The sequence below is a fragment of the Globicephala melas genome, unplaced genomic scaffold (assembly GCF_963455315.2).
Source record: "Globicephala melas unplaced genomic scaffold, mGloMel1.2 SCAFFOLD_146, whole genome shotgun sequence".
In the NCBI taxonomy this organism is placed as follows: Eukaryota; Metazoa; Chordata; class Mammalia; order Artiodactyla; family Delphinidae; genus Globicephala; species Globicephala melas.
The window spans coordinates 504,485-525,233 of NW_027207319.1; the positions used below are offsets into that span (position 1 = coordinate 504,485).

At 56.9% G+C, this 20,749-nt stretch overlaps 1 protein-coding gene across 1 annotated transcript in view; it reads left to right on the forward strand.

Annotated features, from left to right (window-relative positions):
• The first annotated feature begins 17,628 nt into the window (after positions 1 to 17,628).
• LOC132596380 (extracellular serine/threonine protein kinase FAM20C) overlaps positions 17,629 to 20,749 on the forward strand; it is a 36,291-nt gene continuing 33,170 nt past the window's right edge. Inside the window, exon 1 of the mRNA XM_060293412.2 lies at positions 17,629 to 19,261. Coding sequence (XP_060149395.1) covers positions 18,645 to 19,261 — 617 coding nt within the window. The 5' untranslated portion in view covers positions 17,629 to 18,644. The remainder of the gene's footprint in view (positions 19,262 to 20,749) is intronic.

Consider the following 20,749-nt stretch of genomic DNA (forward strand, 5'->3'; position numbering starts at 1 on the left):
GAAGGACGAGCTTCCGGCCTCAGCTCTCACCACTGCTGTGCCCTCTACCCCAGACAGGCTGAACGTCCCCCAGCCAGATGCTAGCAGGGTTGCCCCCCGCCACCGTGGAGGGCTGCTCAAGGCCCTGAGGGGGTGCTCTCAGCGCCACCCTGGAGGGTGAGCGGTCCTCAGGGCAGTTGCTGGGGTGAACATCCAGGGCCACAGCAGCTGCCCTCCAGCCCGGAGGACAAGTGGGGGTTTTCAAACTGCGGGGCTCAGAACGAGCTTCATATGCCAGGAGTTCTGGTGGGCATTCCAGGAAGGGTTAAGTCAAGCCTACAGGTCCTCACTCCCACCCTGGCCTACACACACTGGCCTGCTCTGCCACAGAAATGTTTGCGGTAAAGTCCCCAAGCAGCCTGCAAACGCACAGCCGCTTCTGATGGCGCCCACCGTTCCCCACTCTCTCTTCTTGAAAGCAGATGGTTTCATGTCACGTCATCACCAGCTTCACACAGTCTTCCCAGTCCAAGTGTCGGCTTGTGGACCGGCTGCTCGGACACGGTCTCCGCAGCCACGTGGGTCCCCATGACGCCAGCACGGGGCAGGGGGTGGTGTGCGCAGCATCTCCGTGGATGTGGCCGTCTAGCCCCCGCTGCACTGCAGGCAACAGTGGGGCTATTCAGTTCCTGGACTCTTCAGTTCCCGGAGCCCGGGGGGCCAGACCAGTGGGATCTCTGTGACTGGCCACCTTTCCCTTGGACTCTGGGGCAGGCAGAGGTGTCCTAGCCTCCCTGATAGGAGCAAGCACTGGCGAAAAGAAGCAAGTTCTAGAGGATCTCTCCGTGGCCGCGGGTGCCGCCCTCCGGTCTGTGTGTGAGAATCGCTCATTCACCACCCACCACCGACAGCTGTCTCTCTGGCCACACATTGTCCGTGGTCCAGCGATCTCTCAAGCAGCACAGTCCTCTTGGTCGTGGGTACCATGCTCCTAGCCAGACCAGTCAGCCTCCCAAACTGGAGTCTGCTTGCAGGGAGCACCCCTGTGGAGCCGCCTGTGTGGCCTGCCTGGCTGCTCCCACTCTAAAGGATCCAGGGTCTCCAGTGGGGTTCCTCAGATCCTGCAGAGCTGTAGGGGTGTCCCTGGCCCCTCCAAGACCAGGGTCGAGGGATTCCAGGTCCCCTACCCCTTGCAACTCCTTCAGCAGCTGCATTTTGATATTTTATCCACTTTTATTTACGTATCCTCATATTTTTTGTTATTTATTTATTCACTCAATTAATCAAGGGCTGAACTTTATTTTTTTTTATTTTATATCTGAGCATAGTTGATTAACAATGTTGTATTAGTTTCAGGTGTACAGCAAAGTGATTCAGTTATACATATACATGTATCTATTCTTTTTCAAATCCTTTTCCCATTTAGGTTATTACAGAATATTGAGCAGCGTTCCCTGTGCTATACAGTAGGTCGTTGTTGGTTATCTATTTTATAAATAGCAGTGTGTACGTGTCAATCCCAACCTCCCAGTCTATCCCTCCCTCCCACCCTTCTCCCCAGTAACTATAAGTTCGTTCTCTAAGTCTGTGAGTCAGTTTCTGTTTTGAAAATAAGTTCATTTGTATCATTTTTTAAAGGTTCTGCATATAAGCAATATCATATGATATTTGTCTTTCTCTGTCTGACTTACTTCACTTAGTAGGATAATCTTCAGGTCCACCTATGTTGCTGCAAATGGCATTATGTCATTCTTTTTATGGCTGAGTAGTATTCCACTGTATATATGCGCCACATCTTCTTTACCCATTCATCTCTCAATGGACATTTAGGGTGCTTCCATGTCCCGGCTATAGTAACAGCGCTGCTGTGAACACTGGGGTGCATGTATCCTTTCGAACCATGGTTTTCTCTGGATACACGCCCAGGAGTGGGATTGCTGGATCCTACTGTAGCTCTGTTTTTAGTTTCCTAAGGAACCTCCGTACTGTCCTCCATAGTGGCTGTACCAATTTACATTCCCACCAACAGTGTAGGGTTCCCTTTTCTCCACACCCTCTCCAGCATTTGTTGTTTGTAGACTTTTCTGATGATGCCCATTCTGACTGGTGTGGGGTGATATCTCATTGTAGTTTTGATTTGCATTTCTCTGATAATTAGCAATGTTGAGCATCTTTTCATGTGCTTCTTGGCCATCTGTATGTCTCCTTTGGAGAAATGTCTATTTAGGTCATCTGCCCATTTTTTGATTGGGTTGTGTGTTTTTTTTTATATCGAGCCAAATGAGCTGTTTGTAAATTTTGGAGACTAATCCCTTTATCCACTTTTATTTACAGGCCCACATATGTTTTTTTAACAAGTATAAAATCATTGAATCTAAACCACTTGTATGTTAAAAATCAAGAGGACTATTTCCAAGGGAAAATGGACTTGAGCTGCTCCCTGCCTCAGGGGAAGACCCCGCCTCCTAGGAAATCCTTAAATGTGGCCTTGGTTGAAAAAAACACTCATGAAGTCGGGCAGCTCCTGTCCTGATGCCCAGGACACGGGTGTGTCTGTCGCTTGGAGGCTCCTGCCACTGCCTCCCCAGTGCCTTAGGTAGTCGTGCACTTTCCTCGTTGTGTGGGTTCCAGCCTGGCTCTTAGTCACACCCACAGGATTGCAGGAAGAGAAACAGGCTCCTGACTCCGCAGATTCGGATCCCATGAATGTTCGCTCTGACCTTTGCTCAGTCCAGCATCATTAGCAGTGCAGACATTCAAACTCTCCTCAAGGCCGAAAGCAGGACTAGGCATCTGCTGTGCTTGCTTAATGAGCCATAAAATGAGCCGGTGGGCAATTGCTTCTCACTGTCAAGCCCCAGCTTGAGTGACAGCCGGCCAGGACTGTGGGGGAGGGACGTATCTTGTCACAAAAGCCCGAGGCACTGCCTTCCTTGATCACAACTGACTAGAGGGAAAATATTTATATGCACACACCTCATTTCCCATTAGCTTAAATGTTTTTTCAGTACTTAGTTTCTCCATCATCATTTTGGGAGAATGTTAACACCATTAATCTTCCTTTCTTTAATTACGATGAGCCTGAGTGAGAGATTCCCAGAGGCGGGGACTCACCCAGACCCTCTCCCCACCTCTCCCTCCTCAGACCCACCTGTTCCACCTCCCACGCCCCTGGGCCCCAACCCCCCCAGGCTCTTCCAGCTCAGCAAGGACCCCCTGCCCTGACCTCTCATCTCCTCTATGTTAGCAAAACCTGGATCATTCTGTAAAAGAGAAATTTGAGGAAAACACACACCCCTAATCCTGTTACTTTAACACATTCTTTTTCACACTTGCTCACACCTACTACCATTTTCAGCACTAATGTGGACATTCCACGTGGCCTCTGTCTCAGTGCACAAACCACCTTGTTTTAACACATAATTGGCACTATTTTCTCAGGGTCTAAGTCATGCTGAAACCTGTCGTAACTCAATCATATTCCAGTAACTTCATCAGCCATGATTCACCTCCCATCCCTTGAATGCTGAAATGTTCTTTTCCTCCACGTGTATATTTTACACGTAATGTCACAAATATCTTTAGGAATGGAAGCCTTTTTTTTTTTTTTTGGCTGCGTCGGGTCTTCGTTTCCGTGCGAGGGCTTTCTCCAGTTGCAGCGAGCGGGGGCCACTCTTCATCGCGGTGCGCGGGCCTCTCACCATCGTGGCCTCTCTTGTTGCGGAGCACAGGCTCCGGACGCGCAGGCTCAGTAGTTGTGGCTCACGGGCCCGGTTGCTCCGCGGCATGTGGGATCTTCCCAGACCAGGGCTCGAACCCGTGTCCCCTGCATTGGCAGGCAGATTCTCAACCACTGCACCACCAGGGAAGCCCTGGAAGCCTTTTTTTCGTTGCTATTATGTTTTTATTTGTTTGTCCTTCAGCTGAGTAATTTCCTTCTGGGTCGATGGGATGAATAGCTTTAAGGGTCTTTTCTTTTATATAAATTTATTTATATTTTATTTATTTATTTTTTGCTGCGTTGGGTCTTCATTGCTGCGCACGGGCTTTGTCTTGTTGCTGACAGCGGGGGTTACTCTTCCTTGCAGTGTGCGTGCTTCTTGTCGTGGTGGCTTCTCCTGTTACGGAGTACGGGCTCTAGGCACACGGGCTTCAGTAGTTGTGGCTTGCGGGCTCTAGAGCGCAGGCTCAGTAGTCGTGGCGCACGGGCTTAGCTGCTCCGCGGCATGTGGGATCTTCCGGGACCAGAGATCGAACCTGTGTCCCCTACACTGGCAGGCGGACTCTTAACCACTGTGCCACCAGGGAAGTCCCTAGCTTTAAGGGTCTTGACTTTCAAAAAGGTTGTGCAACACTTGTACTCAGTGGAGACCTGGGTGGGTCCTCAGAACTGAGCCATGGCAGGCAGGACACTTGGCACAAGGGGCAGGCCCAGCTCTGGGGTCAGGTGGGGTCCCCTCCCCTTAAGGTGTCACATCTCAGTGTTATCATCCCAGACAGTAGCCACCCTTGTGCAACCCCCTCCCTGTGTGTGTAGCCAGGACCCAGGTCTAGGTTCTAATGGGAGAGTGTGGGGATAGAGGGCTCTTCCTCAGAGATCAGGGAATAAGGACTCTGACCTCTCTCTCTCTCTCTCTCTCTCTCTCTCTCTCTCTCTCTCTCTCCCTCTCTCTCTCTCTCTCCCTCTCCCTCTAGAAAGACTGCTGCCCTGCTGTGAGCAGCCAATGAAGAGGCAGAGGGGCCCACGTGACGTGGACTGGGGGCACCCATGGCACCCCTAACCCACCCCCTGACAGCCCTCAAGGCTGAAGACACAGCCAGGCCACCAGATCCCCTGACCACAGAGAAGCTAAATGCTGTCATATTATGGTGCTGGGTCCTGGGCAATTTGGTAAGTAGCACCGGCTTGGGACAACTTTATGGTGCAGTGCCTTTCCCTTTGTCAGGGGTCCACACAGCCATCTCCCCCGTCAGCCTGCCCTGCAGCCACCCCTTGCTCTGCAAGGCCGTGTTGGCCCAGGCTGTCTGCATACCAACTCCCCAGGGCTCTGGTGTGGGAAGCAGCCTTTGTCCTGCAGGCGGGTCATGAGGCCTTTGGGAAAGCGACCCTGGGGCTCCCCCTCACCCCCAGAGAAGGTGTGCGATGCCGCTGGTCCCTGGTGATGAGCGGGAGCCCCGTCCCTCCTACTCTTCGCCCTGGACGCACCACACGCGAGGGCTGAGGGCAGAGCCTGGCTCCCTGTGGGCACTTTGGGATGTGTGCTCAGTTAACGAAGGGGTGAGTAGATCAGAAGGTTAAACAAGGCCTCTGTGTAAGGGCAGGTCCCCAGTCAGCCCCAGAGGGTCCTTTCCAAGGAGCCCCAGCCTGCCAACGTGGCTCCGAGTTGGTGGGTCGGGGGCCTTCGGGGGGCTGGCGGGAGGACAGAGCAGACGGCTGTCCTGCTGCTGCTTCTCTGTTCTCTTTCCAGGGCCACCTGTCTGGCTCCAGGCCTGGAGCCAGGTGCTGCATTCTAGATGGAGACAGAAGAGGAGAGGTGGAGTGTGGCCCCGGAGCGTCAACTGAGGGTGACCCTTTCCAGACTCGCAGGGCCCAGCGGACTTGGACCTGCTCTGGTGATTCTAACGTCAGGTACAGCAGGACGCGCTGCCCTGGGTTTACTCACCTCCGCGCAGCTGCTCCCAGATGGGGGCCGATGCCTAGCCTTCTGGGTGGGGAAGAGTGGGGGCTTCCTGGCCTTTGCAGGAATCCCTGCTCCTCCAGGCCTGGAAGGGGGCTGTGCCACGCACACGCATACTAACACGCACGCGAACACACAAACACACATGTACACGCATCGCACACGCGTGTGTCCACACACATCCACACGCGAATACATGTACACATGTGCACGCTCACCCACGTCTGTGTGCGCACACATGTATGTCCCTTGTCCCTCAGCTCTTCCCAAAGGGGCACATCCTAATTTCCTTGTGATGGGACTGAACGTCCAGCATCTAAGCTCTCAGGCACCGCTTGGGAAGGCCCTCCCCTATGGGCAGAGCAGAGAGGTTGGGGCCCTACAGGGGGGCAGCTGTGCTCTCGCTGCTCCCCTGCCATCAGGACCCCAGGACCTGGGCCTTCTGGCCGCCTGGGCCAGCGTTTCAGAGGGACCAGTACCCATGGCTCCAGGGCCTTACTCCTGGACTGACCCTGGTGTGTGCCTGCCCTGGGGGACCTCAGTTTACTCACTTGTGCAGCCAGCAGGGGGACCACCAACCCTGGTGGTGGACGACTTGATGCCACTTGCCCAGATCCTGGCCGGTTTTTCCTGCATCCCTGCGGTTTTCTGACAAAGGGGGGCATGTTAGCGCCTGACATGTCCTCACCTCTTGCTATTTTTGCAAGAGGCCTGAGCACAGTTTTTAAAAATAGAAATAATGAGGGAAAGCAGAAGCTCTGACCTTGAGTCCTGAGGCCAGGACAGGATTCCCAGTACCCTCTCTGGCTCAAGATGATAAATGATCATTGTGCTGTGTTTGCCCTCAGCTAATTTATCCTTGGCCTAGAGAGAAAGTTTCTGCCTCTTTTTCTCTTTGTGGGGGGAGGCTGGAAAAGTGCTTCAGGCCTAACCTCTGTGTCCGGTCTTTTGTGGCGGTTCTCTGCCTGGAAACGTTGTGCAGATCCCGCCCCAGGGGATCGGGGGTCTCACCCCTCCTATGCTGGCCAGAAGCCAGTGTGTCCCTACCACATATCTGGGGGTATTCGGGGAACGACCCCCCACTTCCCTGCCCCCAAGCTGCACCCATCCCCCTGCACAGGGACCGAGAAAGCCGGGGATCCTCCAGCACCCATGGGAGGCCGTGTGTCAGTGGGACACTCAGGCATGGTCATAATACCTACCATCCTCCCAGCCTTGCTTTGGTGTCCATTTGAAATTTGCGATGTGGGACACACTGACCCTTCCCCACGCTCCCGAGGCCCCACTGGGCTCCTGAATCAGATGGAAGTCTGCAAGGACCCGGGACCAAGGCCTGGGACTGTCTTCTGGTCCCCACACCTGCGTATGGCTGTGTACCGGCCCCCAGCCCAGGCCCTGTGCTTCTGAGGTGTATGCACACCTTTATATACAAGGTCCAGAGCGAGCAGAGGCTGACCCGGAAAACCGAGGTTTCTGAACCTCACTTGGAGCCTGCGCAACCGCTGGCCTCCCTCAGCTGGTGGACGCCCCCTTGGCCTCGGGGGTTGCTGCGAGGTTCCAGGCACCCTGGGTCCTTCGGATGGAACGAGCTGCGGGAGGGTGGATGCGGGGGGGTGCCCTGCCCCATGTATACGTGTGAGCCGGGGACTGCGTGGTCTCAGGAGCTGCCTCCCCAAGGCTCTTGGGACGGGCTGCCTGGGGCGGGGCCTCAGGCCCAGAAGTCTAGGACAGAATCTACGAATTCCAAACCAAGTGGCAATTGTGGTCCTAGAGTAACATTTTTAAAAAAAGTGTATAAATGGAAACTTTATAAAATATTCTGTATTTAAAATATGGAAACGAAAGGGTCTCTTTCAAAGGGTCTCTTTAAAAAGAACCATCTAAGGCCAGGGCAGAAAACTGCAGATCTGAGGCCCTGTTCTGCCTCCATCTTCACTTACCAGCAAACGGAAATGATTTTTGTATTTTTAAGTGGTTGGGGAAAAATATAAAGAAGAATATTTCTTGACGTGCAAATTATATGAAATTTAAATTTCAGTGTCCATAATAAAGTGTTATTGGGCCCAGCCTCCCACCAGCTACACCCGCAGAGGCTAAAATGTTCCGTGTCACAGACTGCGCCCTCTTCCGCTCCAGACACCCCGACTTCCTGTGTTGGGCTAGCATGGAGGGCTGGGGCAGAGCCCGACGAGGCTAGGAAGCCAAGCATCCTTGGTTCTTCAGGTCCTCCTGGCAGAAGGGAGGTGATCCAGGCACTGGGAATAATTCGCCCAGGAGCCGCTGCATCATGGCTGCAGCAGACACTGCTTTGAGCACCGAGGCCTGGCGGCCAGCTGGATGGCCCCCACGTGGATGAAGAAATGGCCAGGGGGTTGCAGATGGTGTGAGCATGAGTGCAGTGGCCGTGCTCTCCTTGGGCCGGGCCGGGCATGCAGGGTAGGGGCAGAGGGTGGAGGTCGGGCCTCAGGTGGACAGAGGCTGGGCCAATAGCTGGGCTGGCAGGGTCTCTCAGGGTCTCTCTGCTGGGAGAGGACCTTGCTGGCTGTCCCCTCCCCTCCAGCCTCCCCTCCCAGCTCTTCCCAAGCCCTGTGCTGCCCACCAGGCGCTCCTTTGTGTTCCAGGCACCTCCCACCCTGTTCTGCTGTTCACAGGGAGGGCGGACGGGCGGGTGGCTGGTCCAGGCAGGGGTCAGTTCCCCTTCTGTTCCGCCAGTGGATTTGGACTCTGGGATGAGATGAGACCCAGGCAGGTCCTGCACCACTTCTGCTGTAGACTGAACATTTGGGTCCCTGCCAAAATTCATGTATTGAAACCTGATGCCCAACGTGACTATTGCAGGAGGTGGGCCTTTGGGGGGTGATGAGGTCCCAGGGGTGGAGCAAGGATACAGTGAGAAGGCAGCCAGCGAGTGACCAGAAAGTCAGGCGTCACCAGATGCCAAATATGCCGGCGCCTTGATCTCGACGTCCAGCCTCCTGACTGAGAAATAGATGTTACTTAAGCCGCCCCGGCTGTGGTGTTTCTGATAAAGTCGCCTGACCACCCTGAGACCTGTGTGGACGGAGGGAGCTGAAGGGAGGTGGACACAGGCCCCCAGCCCAGCCCACCCCTCCCGCCCCCAGCAGCGACCATGAGGGAGGCGGAGCCGGGCGCCCTGGTGGGAGGGGAAGGAAAACTCTGCTCTGAGCTCAGTGCTTTCAGAAAACGGTTTTGTTTTTAGATCAGTGGGTTCCATAGGTATTTAAAATAACATTAGCCACACCCCAGATGGTCACTTTGTTCTTGGTCCTAAGACACTGCATTGGGTTCACAGCGGAACGTGGCTCCAGGCCCCCAGGCCTCCAAGGGCGGCGTCAGCCCTTCGGGAGCCTAGTGACTGTCCAGGAGGTCACTTCCCGGGGACTCGGGATTGAGCAACGTCCCCCCAGTCACACCTGGCCCCCTGCTGCCTGGTAGTGCTGGCCTTGTGCCCGGAGTCCGGGGGAGCAATTCCAGATTCCTGTGTTCCGGGGAGGCCACACCCCACTGTAGGCAATGCGGGGCCTTGGGAGGCTGCTGGGGGAACCCCAATCCTGGGGGCTGCCCCAACCATTCTGCAGAGTGAAGGATATGGATTGGGTAGGGGATGTCAGCACTGGGGCCGAAGGCTCCAGGACTGCAGGGTGGGATTTCTGGGAAGTCACCGTCGCTTCGCATCATTGTGGGCGCGAGTGTTTGTCCCGCCTTCGGCACCTGCTTCTACACTTCTCATTAACCCTATTTTTAGTCCAAACTGCTGAGGCGTCTGAAAACATCGTTCAGGTCTCCTCCACACCTGCCTTCTGAAGTGAGAGGCCAGGCTGAGAGTCAGACACGATGGGGGAACACAGACCATTGCAGAGGCTGAGTCCCAGGGAGGGGTCCCATCCCCTCCAAGTCCCCTGAGGCCTAGGGCCAGTGGGGGGGCGGGTTTCTAAAGAGAACTCAGCGTCCCCACAGCCTCTCAGGGGCCCCTCCCTGGCTCCTCTGAGAAAATAAAGACCACTCTGCGTGGCACCAGCATGGACCACGGTCAGATCCTGTCTGACCACAGCAGCCTGTAGTGAGCTCTGCTCAGAGGGACAGGGGTGTGGTGGGGAGTGTGTCCTGGGAGGCACAGGGTCCCTGCTGTGCTTACTCAGATCACAGCTTGACGCCCGCTTCTCCTCCCTCCTGTGAGCCAGAGACGTGGGCTTGGGCTGTTGGGATCCTTTAGAGAAGGTTCTGGACCCCCTACTCACATCTCTGCCGCCTCAGTCCCTCTGCCCCTGGCTTTGGCCCACTCTTTACCCGGGGCTCCGCCCTGCCTCACCTGCCCTGGCCGATGCTTCTGAGCCTTCCTCTGGCTCCTCATTCTGGAGGCCCAGCTGGGGTCCTGGGTGCTGGGCCCCCTCTGGTGGGCCCAAGTTTTCCTTTAATCTCTGGAGAGAGTGGAGACGAGCCAAAGCTTTGAGGGGAAGTTGAAGCTGTTGTCCCTTTGGATCAAACGCAGTGATTTCCCTGGAGTGAACTCAGTCCTTCTTTCCAAATTCTGTTGCAGCGCTTGGGAGGCTGGGGCAGGTCAAGCTTACGGAGCCCTTGGGAGGCAGGCGTCCGTCGCCCTCGCGCCCGGCGGGAGCGGGCAGAGGGGAGTGAGACTTTGGCCTTTCCCCCTCGAGGAGGGCCTGGACTGGAGGGGCGCCGATGAAGAAGAAGAGCTGCTTTTGTTGTCTCCTGATAAAGAGAACGGGGTTTGGCCAAGGAAGGTTGTGCAGGTGACTGCAGAGCAAAGCGGGGGTAAAGGAGGCCAGAGGCCTCCGTGGGCCCTGGAGTGGACGCCATCCCTGAGGGGGTGGGGCAGGGGGCACGGGTGCTGTCCTTGCTGCCGGGAAGCTACAGAGAGGAACGCACTCGGCCAGGCCTCGTCCAGGGGCCCCTGTTCAAGGCCCGATCTGCAGAGCCGGCCCGCGTGCAGCCATGCGGTACCCCGTCCCAGGGCAGCGCACAGCCCTGTCACCAAGGCGATGATGCAGAGCTGTGATAAAAGCCATCTGCCACTCGTAAAACATGACATCACTTTCCTGCAAAGCCAGAAGCCAGCCTGGGGCTCAGGCAAGCAATGGCCTATAAAATCCTGAATACTCATCTCAAAGCATACTTTCCAATGCAAAGAACATTCCAGGCAGCTGTTCCCAGATTATTTATGTGAAACCATTTTACACCCCTGAACTTTTACCGTGTTCACTGTCTGACCCTTCCTAAACCCTCCCCTGTGGTCCTGCAAGCAGTCTCGGGAGCACAGGCCACTGTCCCTCTGAGTGACAAGTGGCAGAGCTGTGCTCCTGTGCCCTTTGCCCCCAGACGCATTGGCAGGCAGGGCCAGAAATGCCAGCAACCTCCCATTTGCCAGGAGGACGAGCTGAGCTCTGTCCTGTGTCTGTTTCTATGGTACCATAAAGAACAGCGGGTTTTGTCTGGGTTGGACGTGAAACCCTAACTCGGGGGGTCCTCCCTGGCCAGGGCTGTGAGGCGACCCCTCTGGCCATGCCCCTCCAAGGGCAGAGCCTGGGGCTTGCCCCGCGACACCAGAGGAGACGTGGAATCTTCATGGGTTGCCAGAGGAGATGGAGTTCTCAGAAAGGGCTGATTACTGGAAGCCATCACTGTGGCAACAGGGCTGTTGGATGGGGCCACCAGGGTGGACCTGAAGCTGGGGCGCGGTCAAATGGACCCCACAGCAGGCTGTTCCCCCAGGGAGAACCTGACATCCCACCATGGGGCTTGTCAGCATGAGGTTTTTGCTCCAGATCCAGAAATTTGGTAGCTCTGAATAAGAATTTTTGCTGTAATTTATTCTCTCACTTGAATCTTGCATTTGCCTTTAAATATCAAATCTTATTTGTCTGATATCTGCATTTTCATCTCTAATCATTAAACCTGTAAATTACATCCATGCATAATGTTTGGTGAATGCCTTTTAATTTTACAAAATGCCTCCTTCTAAAATTATTCCCCTACACCCCAGAAAAGACAAAATGGTGTCACTGGTAACTTGGAGACAAAAATATTTAGTAAGTCTTATCAGTTTTGGCTTTTGCTGTTCAGGTTAGCAGTGGACATCTATTATCCCTCAATTACTGAAAGGAAAGAGACAACTAAATTAATAACGTCTCTAATTACTGTGTCCTCATCCTGCCCAGACCCTCCCATCCTGGGGGCCATGGCCCTGGATGATTCAGGCGGTCTCAAAGCAGCACCCCAAATACTCCTGCATGCCTTTCCGTTTGGATCTGAAGGCGCCTGCGTTGTGATATCTGTGTGTTCAGAGGACAGAGTGCACTATGGTGCCAGCTGGACACCACAGCTGGGCCAATACAGCAAACAGTGCCCAGCCAGCACCCAGACCCCCAAGACCTGCACCAGGACGCCCTCACGAGGTCCATTTCTGCCCCAGGCGCTCTGGACGCTCTGCCCAGTAACTGTCCCCTTCTGCTCAATCTGCCAGACCCCCCACCCTACGGGGCCCTCGTGGAGCTCCCCCGCCCCACCCCACCGTGCTCCCTGGGCAGGGAGATCTTACACCACCAGATTCTTACCGCTCCGCCTTCTCCCCTGCTTTTCCTGAGGCCAGAGATGTGCAGGACCAGAACTCCTCCTCTAGCCACACCGCCCCTTAGCTGAGAGGCCCCTTTCTCTTCTCTTGTCTCTCCATCAGATTTCACAGCATTCTGACTCTCCCGCTGGTCTTTTCGAGGAAATGCCTTCTTGTTTTGTTTGCCGTCTCCACGGCTGTTTGTTTTCTATGGAATTTGTTTTTGGTTTCTTCTGTAGGAATCCATTCCTTCTTTATTTGGGCTTATTTTACTGTTCTTTTCCTAGTTTCTCTAACTGAAAGCTTAGTTCGCTTACTTTTAGTCATTATCATTTCTTAACAAATGCGGTTATCACTCCAAGTTTCCTCTGAGTACCCCTTTGGTGGCATCCTACAGGTTTTAATAGGTGCCGTTCTCATTTGTGTTCTTTTTTTTTTTTCTTTTTTTGCGGTACACGGGCCTCTCACTGTTGTGGCCTGTCTCGTTGTAGAGCAGAGGCTCAGCGGCCATGGATCACGCTTCCCGGACCGGGGCACGAACCCGCGTCCCCTGCCTTGGCAGGCGGACTCTCAACCACTGCGCCACCAGGGAAGCCCTGTGTTCATTTTTAAATGGTCTAATTTGCCTTTTGGTTTCCTTCATAACCCCCAAATTATATAGAGCAGTGCTTTTATTTGTGGTATTAATTTCCAGGTAGAAATATTTTTAAAGCTTAGCTCTTTTTTATTAAACTGCACTGTGCTCAGTGAACAGACTGTAGATGATGTATGCATAAGTATCTGTATATATGCATATGGTATATATACGTACATACTCCATGAACCCTCTGTAGATTATATATGCTGATGTATCCGTATGTACATGTGTCTGTGCGCACACACACAGACACACACACATACTCAGTGAACAGACTGTAGATTTTCTTCCTTTGGAATTTCTTGACAATTTTCCTTGTAGTCAGTGGATGGTCAGTTTTTGGTGGCTATTCCATATATGATGGAAAATAACATATTATGTATTTGAGTGATACAAAATGTGCAAAGTAAAGTCAAGCTTTTTTATTGTTTAATTTGCTCATTTTTTTGGCATCTTGATCTGTCATTTTTAATTAGAACAAAGGGGCTCTATTTTCCAAAGACCCCTCAGGCTGTGTCTGTGAGGAAGAGGACAGGAGAATGAATGGGCCACAGCCTCAGCAGGAGGCACTCAGTGGGCTGGCTGGCGGGGCCAGTGGGGCCGGGTTCGTCCACAGGATGCTAACCCCACTGCACCGCCCCTCAGAGTCCCCCCCCAAGCCCAGCACAGATAACACTGGTCTTATTGTCCCGCTCTCCTACGGAGGCGTCCCGCCTGCTAGTGGTCAGTGTAAATCCCTCTCTCCAGGCCCATTACCCCAACGGCCCCAAGTCCCAGGCAGGCGGGGGAGGGCAAGAATCTTTCCATGTTTTCTAGTTCCCCCTGACAAGGGTTAAAACCCCAAACCCCGTAACACCTGAGCGCACGGGTGGATGCCCGCACCACCCCCCACCCCCCCACCCCCGCCCACTGCCCAGAGACAAACCTCCTCCACCAGCCCAGCTAGCCCAACCCCCAGCTCCCAGAATAGCCTGAGGCCAGGGCTGGCCTGTGGTAAACAGCCCAGGAGCCTCCCTGGTGGGTCTGGGATGAGTCATCCTTAGGAAAACACAGGGGTGGGACTGGGACCTGAGCTGGTGGGCGGGTCCCTCCAGGTCTCCTTCCTCCACTCCAGGCTGGACACAGGCCGGCCTGGTACAGAGGGGCTGCAGTGGGGAAGGCAGGCTTGGTGTCCCAGAAGGAGGAGGTATGGCAGCTTGCGGGCTATGCTGCTCCCCTTTCTACCCCCCCAACTCAGGAAGGAGGGTCCTGGGCCCTCCTGGAATGTTGCCCAGCCCTGCAGGACAACTGTCACCCTGCAGCTGTCGGCCCACAGGTCCTGGGACGGTCGTCCCCCTCCCGCCCCAACGCACGCTCGAACTTCACGGCGCAAGTCTCTTCCCAGCCTGTCCCAGGTTTCCAGGTGCCACTTCACAGGTGACACTGGATTAGGCTCCAGTGTGGTCCCGCACCCCTCCCATGACACCCACAAGCGAGTGTGTGCACTTCTCCCCTTCTGCACAAAGGCAGCCACTGCCCTGTTCTCCTGTCTCCAGTTGCCACAGGCAGCCCTTTCTGCTTGAAAAGACTAACAGAGCCCCCTGAGCCAGGCCCACTGGCGGCTCCCCACACCCTGGGGAGATTGTGGGTGGAAGGAGCCCCTGACACGTGGGAGAACCAGGGGCCCTAGACGGGGAAGAGGCAGGTGGCGTGTCCCCTGTGTCTGTCCCCAGGGACCTCACCTCTCTCTGCCTGGAACACTCCTCACTGGGAACCCCCATTTGTCCTCTGGCCCAGTCCCAGCACCTCCTGTGAGGTGCACCCACCCCTGCAGCCCCAGTATCCTCCTCCTGTCCTTGCAGGGCAGCTGCTGAGCCTCGAGCCGGGGCCTCACGTCGGATTTCCTTGCATAAGCCCAGGTGAGGTCACACGGTGGAGAAAGTGGCTCCTGTCCAGGATCCTCAACAAACACCAGGCTCGGCATCCAGGTGACCCCACTCAGGACCAGGGCCGGTCCTGCCGAGGACTCCAGCCCCACAGGCCTCCAAGTTGCTTGTTCCCTCCCATGCAGCTTTCTCGTCAAATGTCCTTTTCGCAGGGGCCGTCCCGTGTAAGTAGCAGTCCCCTCACCCAGAACATGCATTATTCCCTCTCTGTGGTACCAACTTTATTTTTCTACGTAATTCCTGGCAGCACCTGACATATTTAACACTGGTTTACTGGAGCGCCAGCCTTTGGGAGGAAAAAGCTCCCACTGCTGCTACTCCTCAGCCTTGGATGCGGCCGCATCTAACCTCCTGGTGCCCTTCCGGGAGTAACCCACCTGTCCTGGCCTCTGCCCAGGGACAGTACAGCAGAGGCCTAAGGGAGCCTCGGACCCTGTGCATTTGCGGGCATGTGTGTGTACCTGTGTGTGTGTCTCTGAGTGTGTGTGTGTATTTGTCTGTGGCTGTGCCTCTGTGTGTGCATGTGCATGTGTGTGTCTGTGCACGTCTGTGCGTGTGTGTGTATTTCCTTGGATGAGTCCATTAGGCCAAATCAAATTACTTCTCAGAGCAAAATACAAGGAACCGTTAGGCAGAAAGACCTGGCCAAGAGTTTTCCATACTCTGACCTCCTGTGGTGAGTGCTCTGTTTTCAAAGGCTTTTTCACGTCACCTTCGCCTGTTGACACCTGACCCCAAGTTGGATGGTGGCTTGTGGTCCCTTCTTTGGCACACGCCCCACATCTGAGCAGGGCACGGGTGTGAACAAGGCACTGATCTTTGTGGAGCATGTGCATTTTAGGGGATACGAACCATAAATGAGAACAGAAGACGGTACAGTATCTTCACACGGTGATGGCGTTGCTGGGAAAATAATTAGAGTGGCGGGATGAGAGGAAGTGGGGTGAGGCTAGTGAGACAATGATTTTCCAAGGTGATAGTTGAGATAAAGCAAGAACTGTGCACTGGAGCCATCTAGGGGTGGGGTCCAAATAATATATGTCCCAAGAGAATGATGGGGGTGGGGGGAGAGGTAACCTAAGTGCACAGGGGGCCCCAGTGAAGCCCCCACTCTTAATGTCCACGGTCCATGGGATCCGCCCACCCCACGGACACTGAACATGGGAGGCCTGGGTGGGTGGGTGGGGCGCTGGAGCCTATAGAACCCCCAGGCCGAGGCAGACGCCGTGGTGACCACAGACCTAAGCTCCTTCCTGCCGGGTTCCCCCTCCCCCAGATGGGGGTTGGTGCTTCTCAACCTCCATCTCAGTTTGCACAGCATCTCCTTGGCCTCTCTGAGTAAACCTTGTCCAAAGTTACCTCTTCTGCACACAAATGGTGCTGTCAGTGTGAGAGGGAGGGAGGGAGGAGCTCCATCTCCAGGGGATGAAAATGCCCCCAAATGCTCCATTTCCAGTCAAGTCCACCTTCACTCTCTCGTCCCCACCCACCCCCAGCCCTGGCCCCAACACATCCTCCAGATCCAGTTCCAGGAGGGCCCAGCCCTTCACTTACTTCAGATGGCCTCAGAAACATCTATTTCACTGACTTGCTGGGCTGGGACTCCCCTCCTTCACCCCAAGTATCTAATGGGCGCCTTCTGAATGTCAGGCACTGGGCCAGGCACTGAGATTCAATGGTGAGTCTCAGGGAAAATGGACCCTGAATCCATGCAAGAGAAAACTGCAGTCCTGAGAAGGCAGTACAGTGAGTCAATGGGAGACTAGGGGTCCCACCCCAGGGCTCCCACCAGAGACTGGCTCCCCTCAGTCCTGCCAGAGAGGCTTCGTCCTTGGAAACTTCAGCCCCTGAAGGGCAGGGGGCAGTGAGCCTGGTGGTAGGTGTGTTTGTGACGTCTCCTTTGGCCAGGTTCACTTACCTTCCCAACTATGACTTTAGGCTGAAATGCACATTAGTATTCCCTACTGGGGGGCTTCCCTGGTGGCGCAGTGGTTGAGAGTCCGCCTGCCAATGCAGGGGACACGGGTTCCAGCCCTGGTCCGCGAAGACTTCACATGCCACGGAGCAACTAAGCCCGTGCGCCACAACTCCTGAAGCACGTGCGCCTAGAGCCCGAACTCGGCAACAAAAGAAGCCACCGCAATGAGAAGCCCGCGCACCACAACAAAGAGATAGCCCCCGCTCTCCGTAACTGGAGAAAGCCCGCGCGCAGCAACAAAGACCTAACGCAGTCAAAAATAAATAAATAAAATTAATTAATTAAAAAAAAATTCCCTATTGCGGGCTGGGGGTCCAGAAGCTGTGTGGGCACAGAAGTACCACGCCCCTGGCTGTAGGTGGCCAATTCTGCGCATCTGGCGAGGCCAATTGATAGACACACACACACACACACACACACACGTCCCGCCCAAAGCGAGGGAGGTGCCGCCTCCCGCACACACCGGGCACCTCTCTGTGCCAAGCGAATTCTAACTGGGGCACCGGCACCGCCATAGTTAAGGCGCAGGCGTGGTCCCCTCGAGGTGGGATGGGGCCCCAGCGTGCAGGAGCCTCGCCCCGGTGCGGGCCTCCCCTCCGGATTTGGGCCAACGCTCCGCTCCTCTCATCGTCTCCCGCGGTGGCGACCCCAACGCCCCCTCCTCCTCCCCTTCGCCGGCAGCCTGGGGCGCGGCACCCGCCCAAGGCGGGGGCGTGGGGCATAAGGTCGCCGCCCAGAGGGAGCTCATCCGGCGGCGCAGACGCCCAGCGCCTCCGGGGAGGGACTTGGCCTGGGTTCTGGTCCTCGGCTTATCGGGGAGGAGCCGAGAGGCTGCAGCTGGCGGCGGCCTGCCCCGAGTGGGCCGAGGTCCTGGGCGTGGCAGCCAGGCCGGGGAGCCCTTCTCGGCAGAACCCGCAGCGCGGGATCAGCGCCGTCTGCTTTCCTGTCTTCTCTGGGCAAACCGCGGGAAGAAAGCGCCCTCTCTTTAGCGGGCCGGGAGCTGCAGAGCATCGCGGGGCGCGGCCGAGGGGAGGAGAAAACAGAGGGAGCAGCGTAGGCCCGGGCTCGCGGGGCTGCGGCTCCGCCAATCTGCGGGCGCTGACGCGGGGGGCGGCTCCGCTGCGCTCGGATATCTGACCGCCCGGGGAGAGGCTCGGCTGTGCGGGGGCTGCGCTCCGGCGACGGCCGGTGCACCTGCCCGGGGACTTCGCCGGACGCTCCGTGCGCCACCCCCCCGCTCCCGCCCCCTCCTCGGTCCCCGCGGCCCTGCGCCCTCATTCCCCTCCAGGTCCCCGCCTGCGGGCCGCAGCGTGAGAGAACCGAGCCCTGCCCGAAGGAGCCGCCCCTTCTCCGCCCGGCCGGCTCGGCGCCTAGCGCGGCCCACGGAGCAGCGCCAAGAGACTTCGCCGAGCCTCGGATCGGATTGCGCCGCGCGGTCGCCTCCACCCCCCACCCCAGGCCGCCGCGCCTTGGCCGAGATGGGCCTAAGTGTCCAGCCCCTGCGCGCCTGATGAGCGCGGCCGCGGCCCCGGAGACCCAAGCGGGCCGCTACGTGCGCGGGGCCTCCCCGAGCTGCGCCCCCAGCTTCGCGGACGAGGGCCGCTGGGCCCGGCCGGCTGAGGGCGCGGCCGCTCCGGAGAGGCGAGAGGGAGCGGCCCCGAAATGGCCCGGCGAGCGGGCGCTTTGGCGGTGGGCGCCCTACGCGTGGGACAGCCCCGGGACGAGTAGCTGGCCGACGCCAGATGGACCTTGATCCGCGCCGCGGCACCGCGTTCGTGCCAAGCCAAGACTAGAAGGGCACGGGCGGAGCGCGCTCTGGGGGCGCCCGGAGTTCCAGGCCCCGCTCGCCCGCCGGGCCATGAAGATGATCCTGGTGCGCAGATTCCGCGTGCTCATCCTGATGGCGTTCCTGGTGGCCTGCGCGCTGCACATCGTGCTGGATCTGCTGCCCAAGCTGGAGCGGAGCGGAGCGCAGCCCTCGGGGGAACCCGGCTGCTCCTGCGCGCAGCCCGCGGCCGAGGCGGCGGCACCCGGCTGGGCCCAGGCGCGCGGACGCCCGGGGGAGCCCCCGGCAGCAGCCTCCGCCGCCGGCGACGCGGGCTGGCCCAACAAGCACACACTGCGCATCCTGCAGGACTTCAGCTCCGACCCTTCCTCCAACCTCACGTCCCACTCGCTTGAGAAACTGCCACCCGCAGCCGAACCGGTCGAGGGCGCCTTGCCGGGGCAGGATCCCGGCGCCCTGCGACCCTTAGACCCCGGTCACCGGCCGCTGCTCAGAGGCCACGGGACGCGTGGACCTGTGCCGCCCCCCGGCCCGAGCGGGGACGGCTCCCTCCTGGCCAGGCTGTTCCAGCACCCACTGTACCAGGCAGCCATTCCGCCGCTAACGGAGGACGATGTCCTCTTCAACGTGAACAGCGACATCAGGTTCAACCCCAAGGCGGCGGCGGCGGCGGCGGAGAACCCAGACTGGTGAGTGGGGCTGCAGCTGCTGAGGTGGGTGCTGGCAGGCCCGACACCCAAGGCAGCCAAGCGCCCCTTGAGAATAAAGATCCTTGCACATCCAAGGCGCTGTGTAAAGAGGCTCAGGGTCAGAGACTCGCAGAGGGCGTGGACCCCAAGGCAGAGGCCCCAGGAAGGGGAGCTTTGTGGGGCGGGCAGCGTGCAGGCTCTGGGCACTGCCTTTGTCTCCAGAATGACTGCCTCCCTGAGAAGGGCTGCTGGGTGCTTTGGGAGCTGTTTCCTGTGGCCACTGACCTGGAAGGCAGACATGGCAGGCAGGAGCCGGGAAGAGTGAGTTCTGCATTTACAGGAAAGCAGTGCTGGCCTGCAAGGCCCTGGTCACTGGCTCACAAAGGGACTCAGGCAGTGAGTGAAGGCGCTTCCTTGGGAAGCCGCTGCCTGCAGGTGCTTTTGGCAGCACCGCTCTGCTGGACGTGTCGGGGAGGTCTGGAGAGGCCTCAGGAGCCTGGTAAACCAGTCCCTGGGAAAACATTAGCAGAGGGGCATGCTGGCGCCCATGAGGCATAACCAAGGGGTTCTCCCCCTGCCCAGGCTGCAAGGGGGTGACAGCTTCCTAAAAGGCGAGTAGCATCCCCCAGGAGCATCTCTTTAAACTGTCCTGCTTTAACCCCTCCCCCCCAGGCCCTCCTCAGCCACACAGATCAAAATAAGCAGATGCTGCTGCCCTGGGTGGTGAAATATTAACCAACAGCAAGGTCACGATAAATAAGTACCTGCAAAGGTTACACAGGCAACAGAGGGGAAAGGCCAGGTTTCCAAAACATCTCATAAAATCCTTTCTCCTTTGCAGTTGGACCAGACCCAGTGTTTTCTGTCTAAACACACCAAGGTGTTTAGTGGCCTCTGAGCTTTGTCTGCTGGCCAGGTTCACGGAAACGCTCAGAAATTTGAGAGGCAGAGCCGTGTGCTAGGCCTGGGCCTCTTTGTAGGAGAGACAGAGCCCAGAGCCAGTGGTCAGTGATGGGGCCCTTGGGCAGCTTCTCGTAACCCATTGTGTCCATTGTGGGGCAGAACTTGGGGCTGAAAAGGCCTCACTTGCCGGTGAATTAGCGCTTAGACAAGTTCCGCTTTTCCCTCCAGCGGCAAACAGGGCCTGTCCTCCCCCAGACTGGCCCTTTGGCTCAAGAGACAAGGATGGGCCACGTTGGCAGCAGGTCCTCGATTTGGGCCTCGGCTGGAGTGAGTGCCACTTTCCTCTCTCCCCACCCACGGCTGCTTCCTGAAAATCAAATTTAGCCTCTTGAATCATTGCTGTCCCAAGGCAGAGCACCCAGCGAAGGCTTCCGCCAGACTGGGCTCATCTGCCCCCAGGAAGCCGGCAGCCCCTCGCACCCCAGGCTGACATCATGCTTGTCAGGTGTTTCAGTGACCCTGGGCCAGACGCGGCGGGGCTTCGCGCTGACGGTCTGGGTTTGGTCTGCTTTAGTTAGAGCTGTC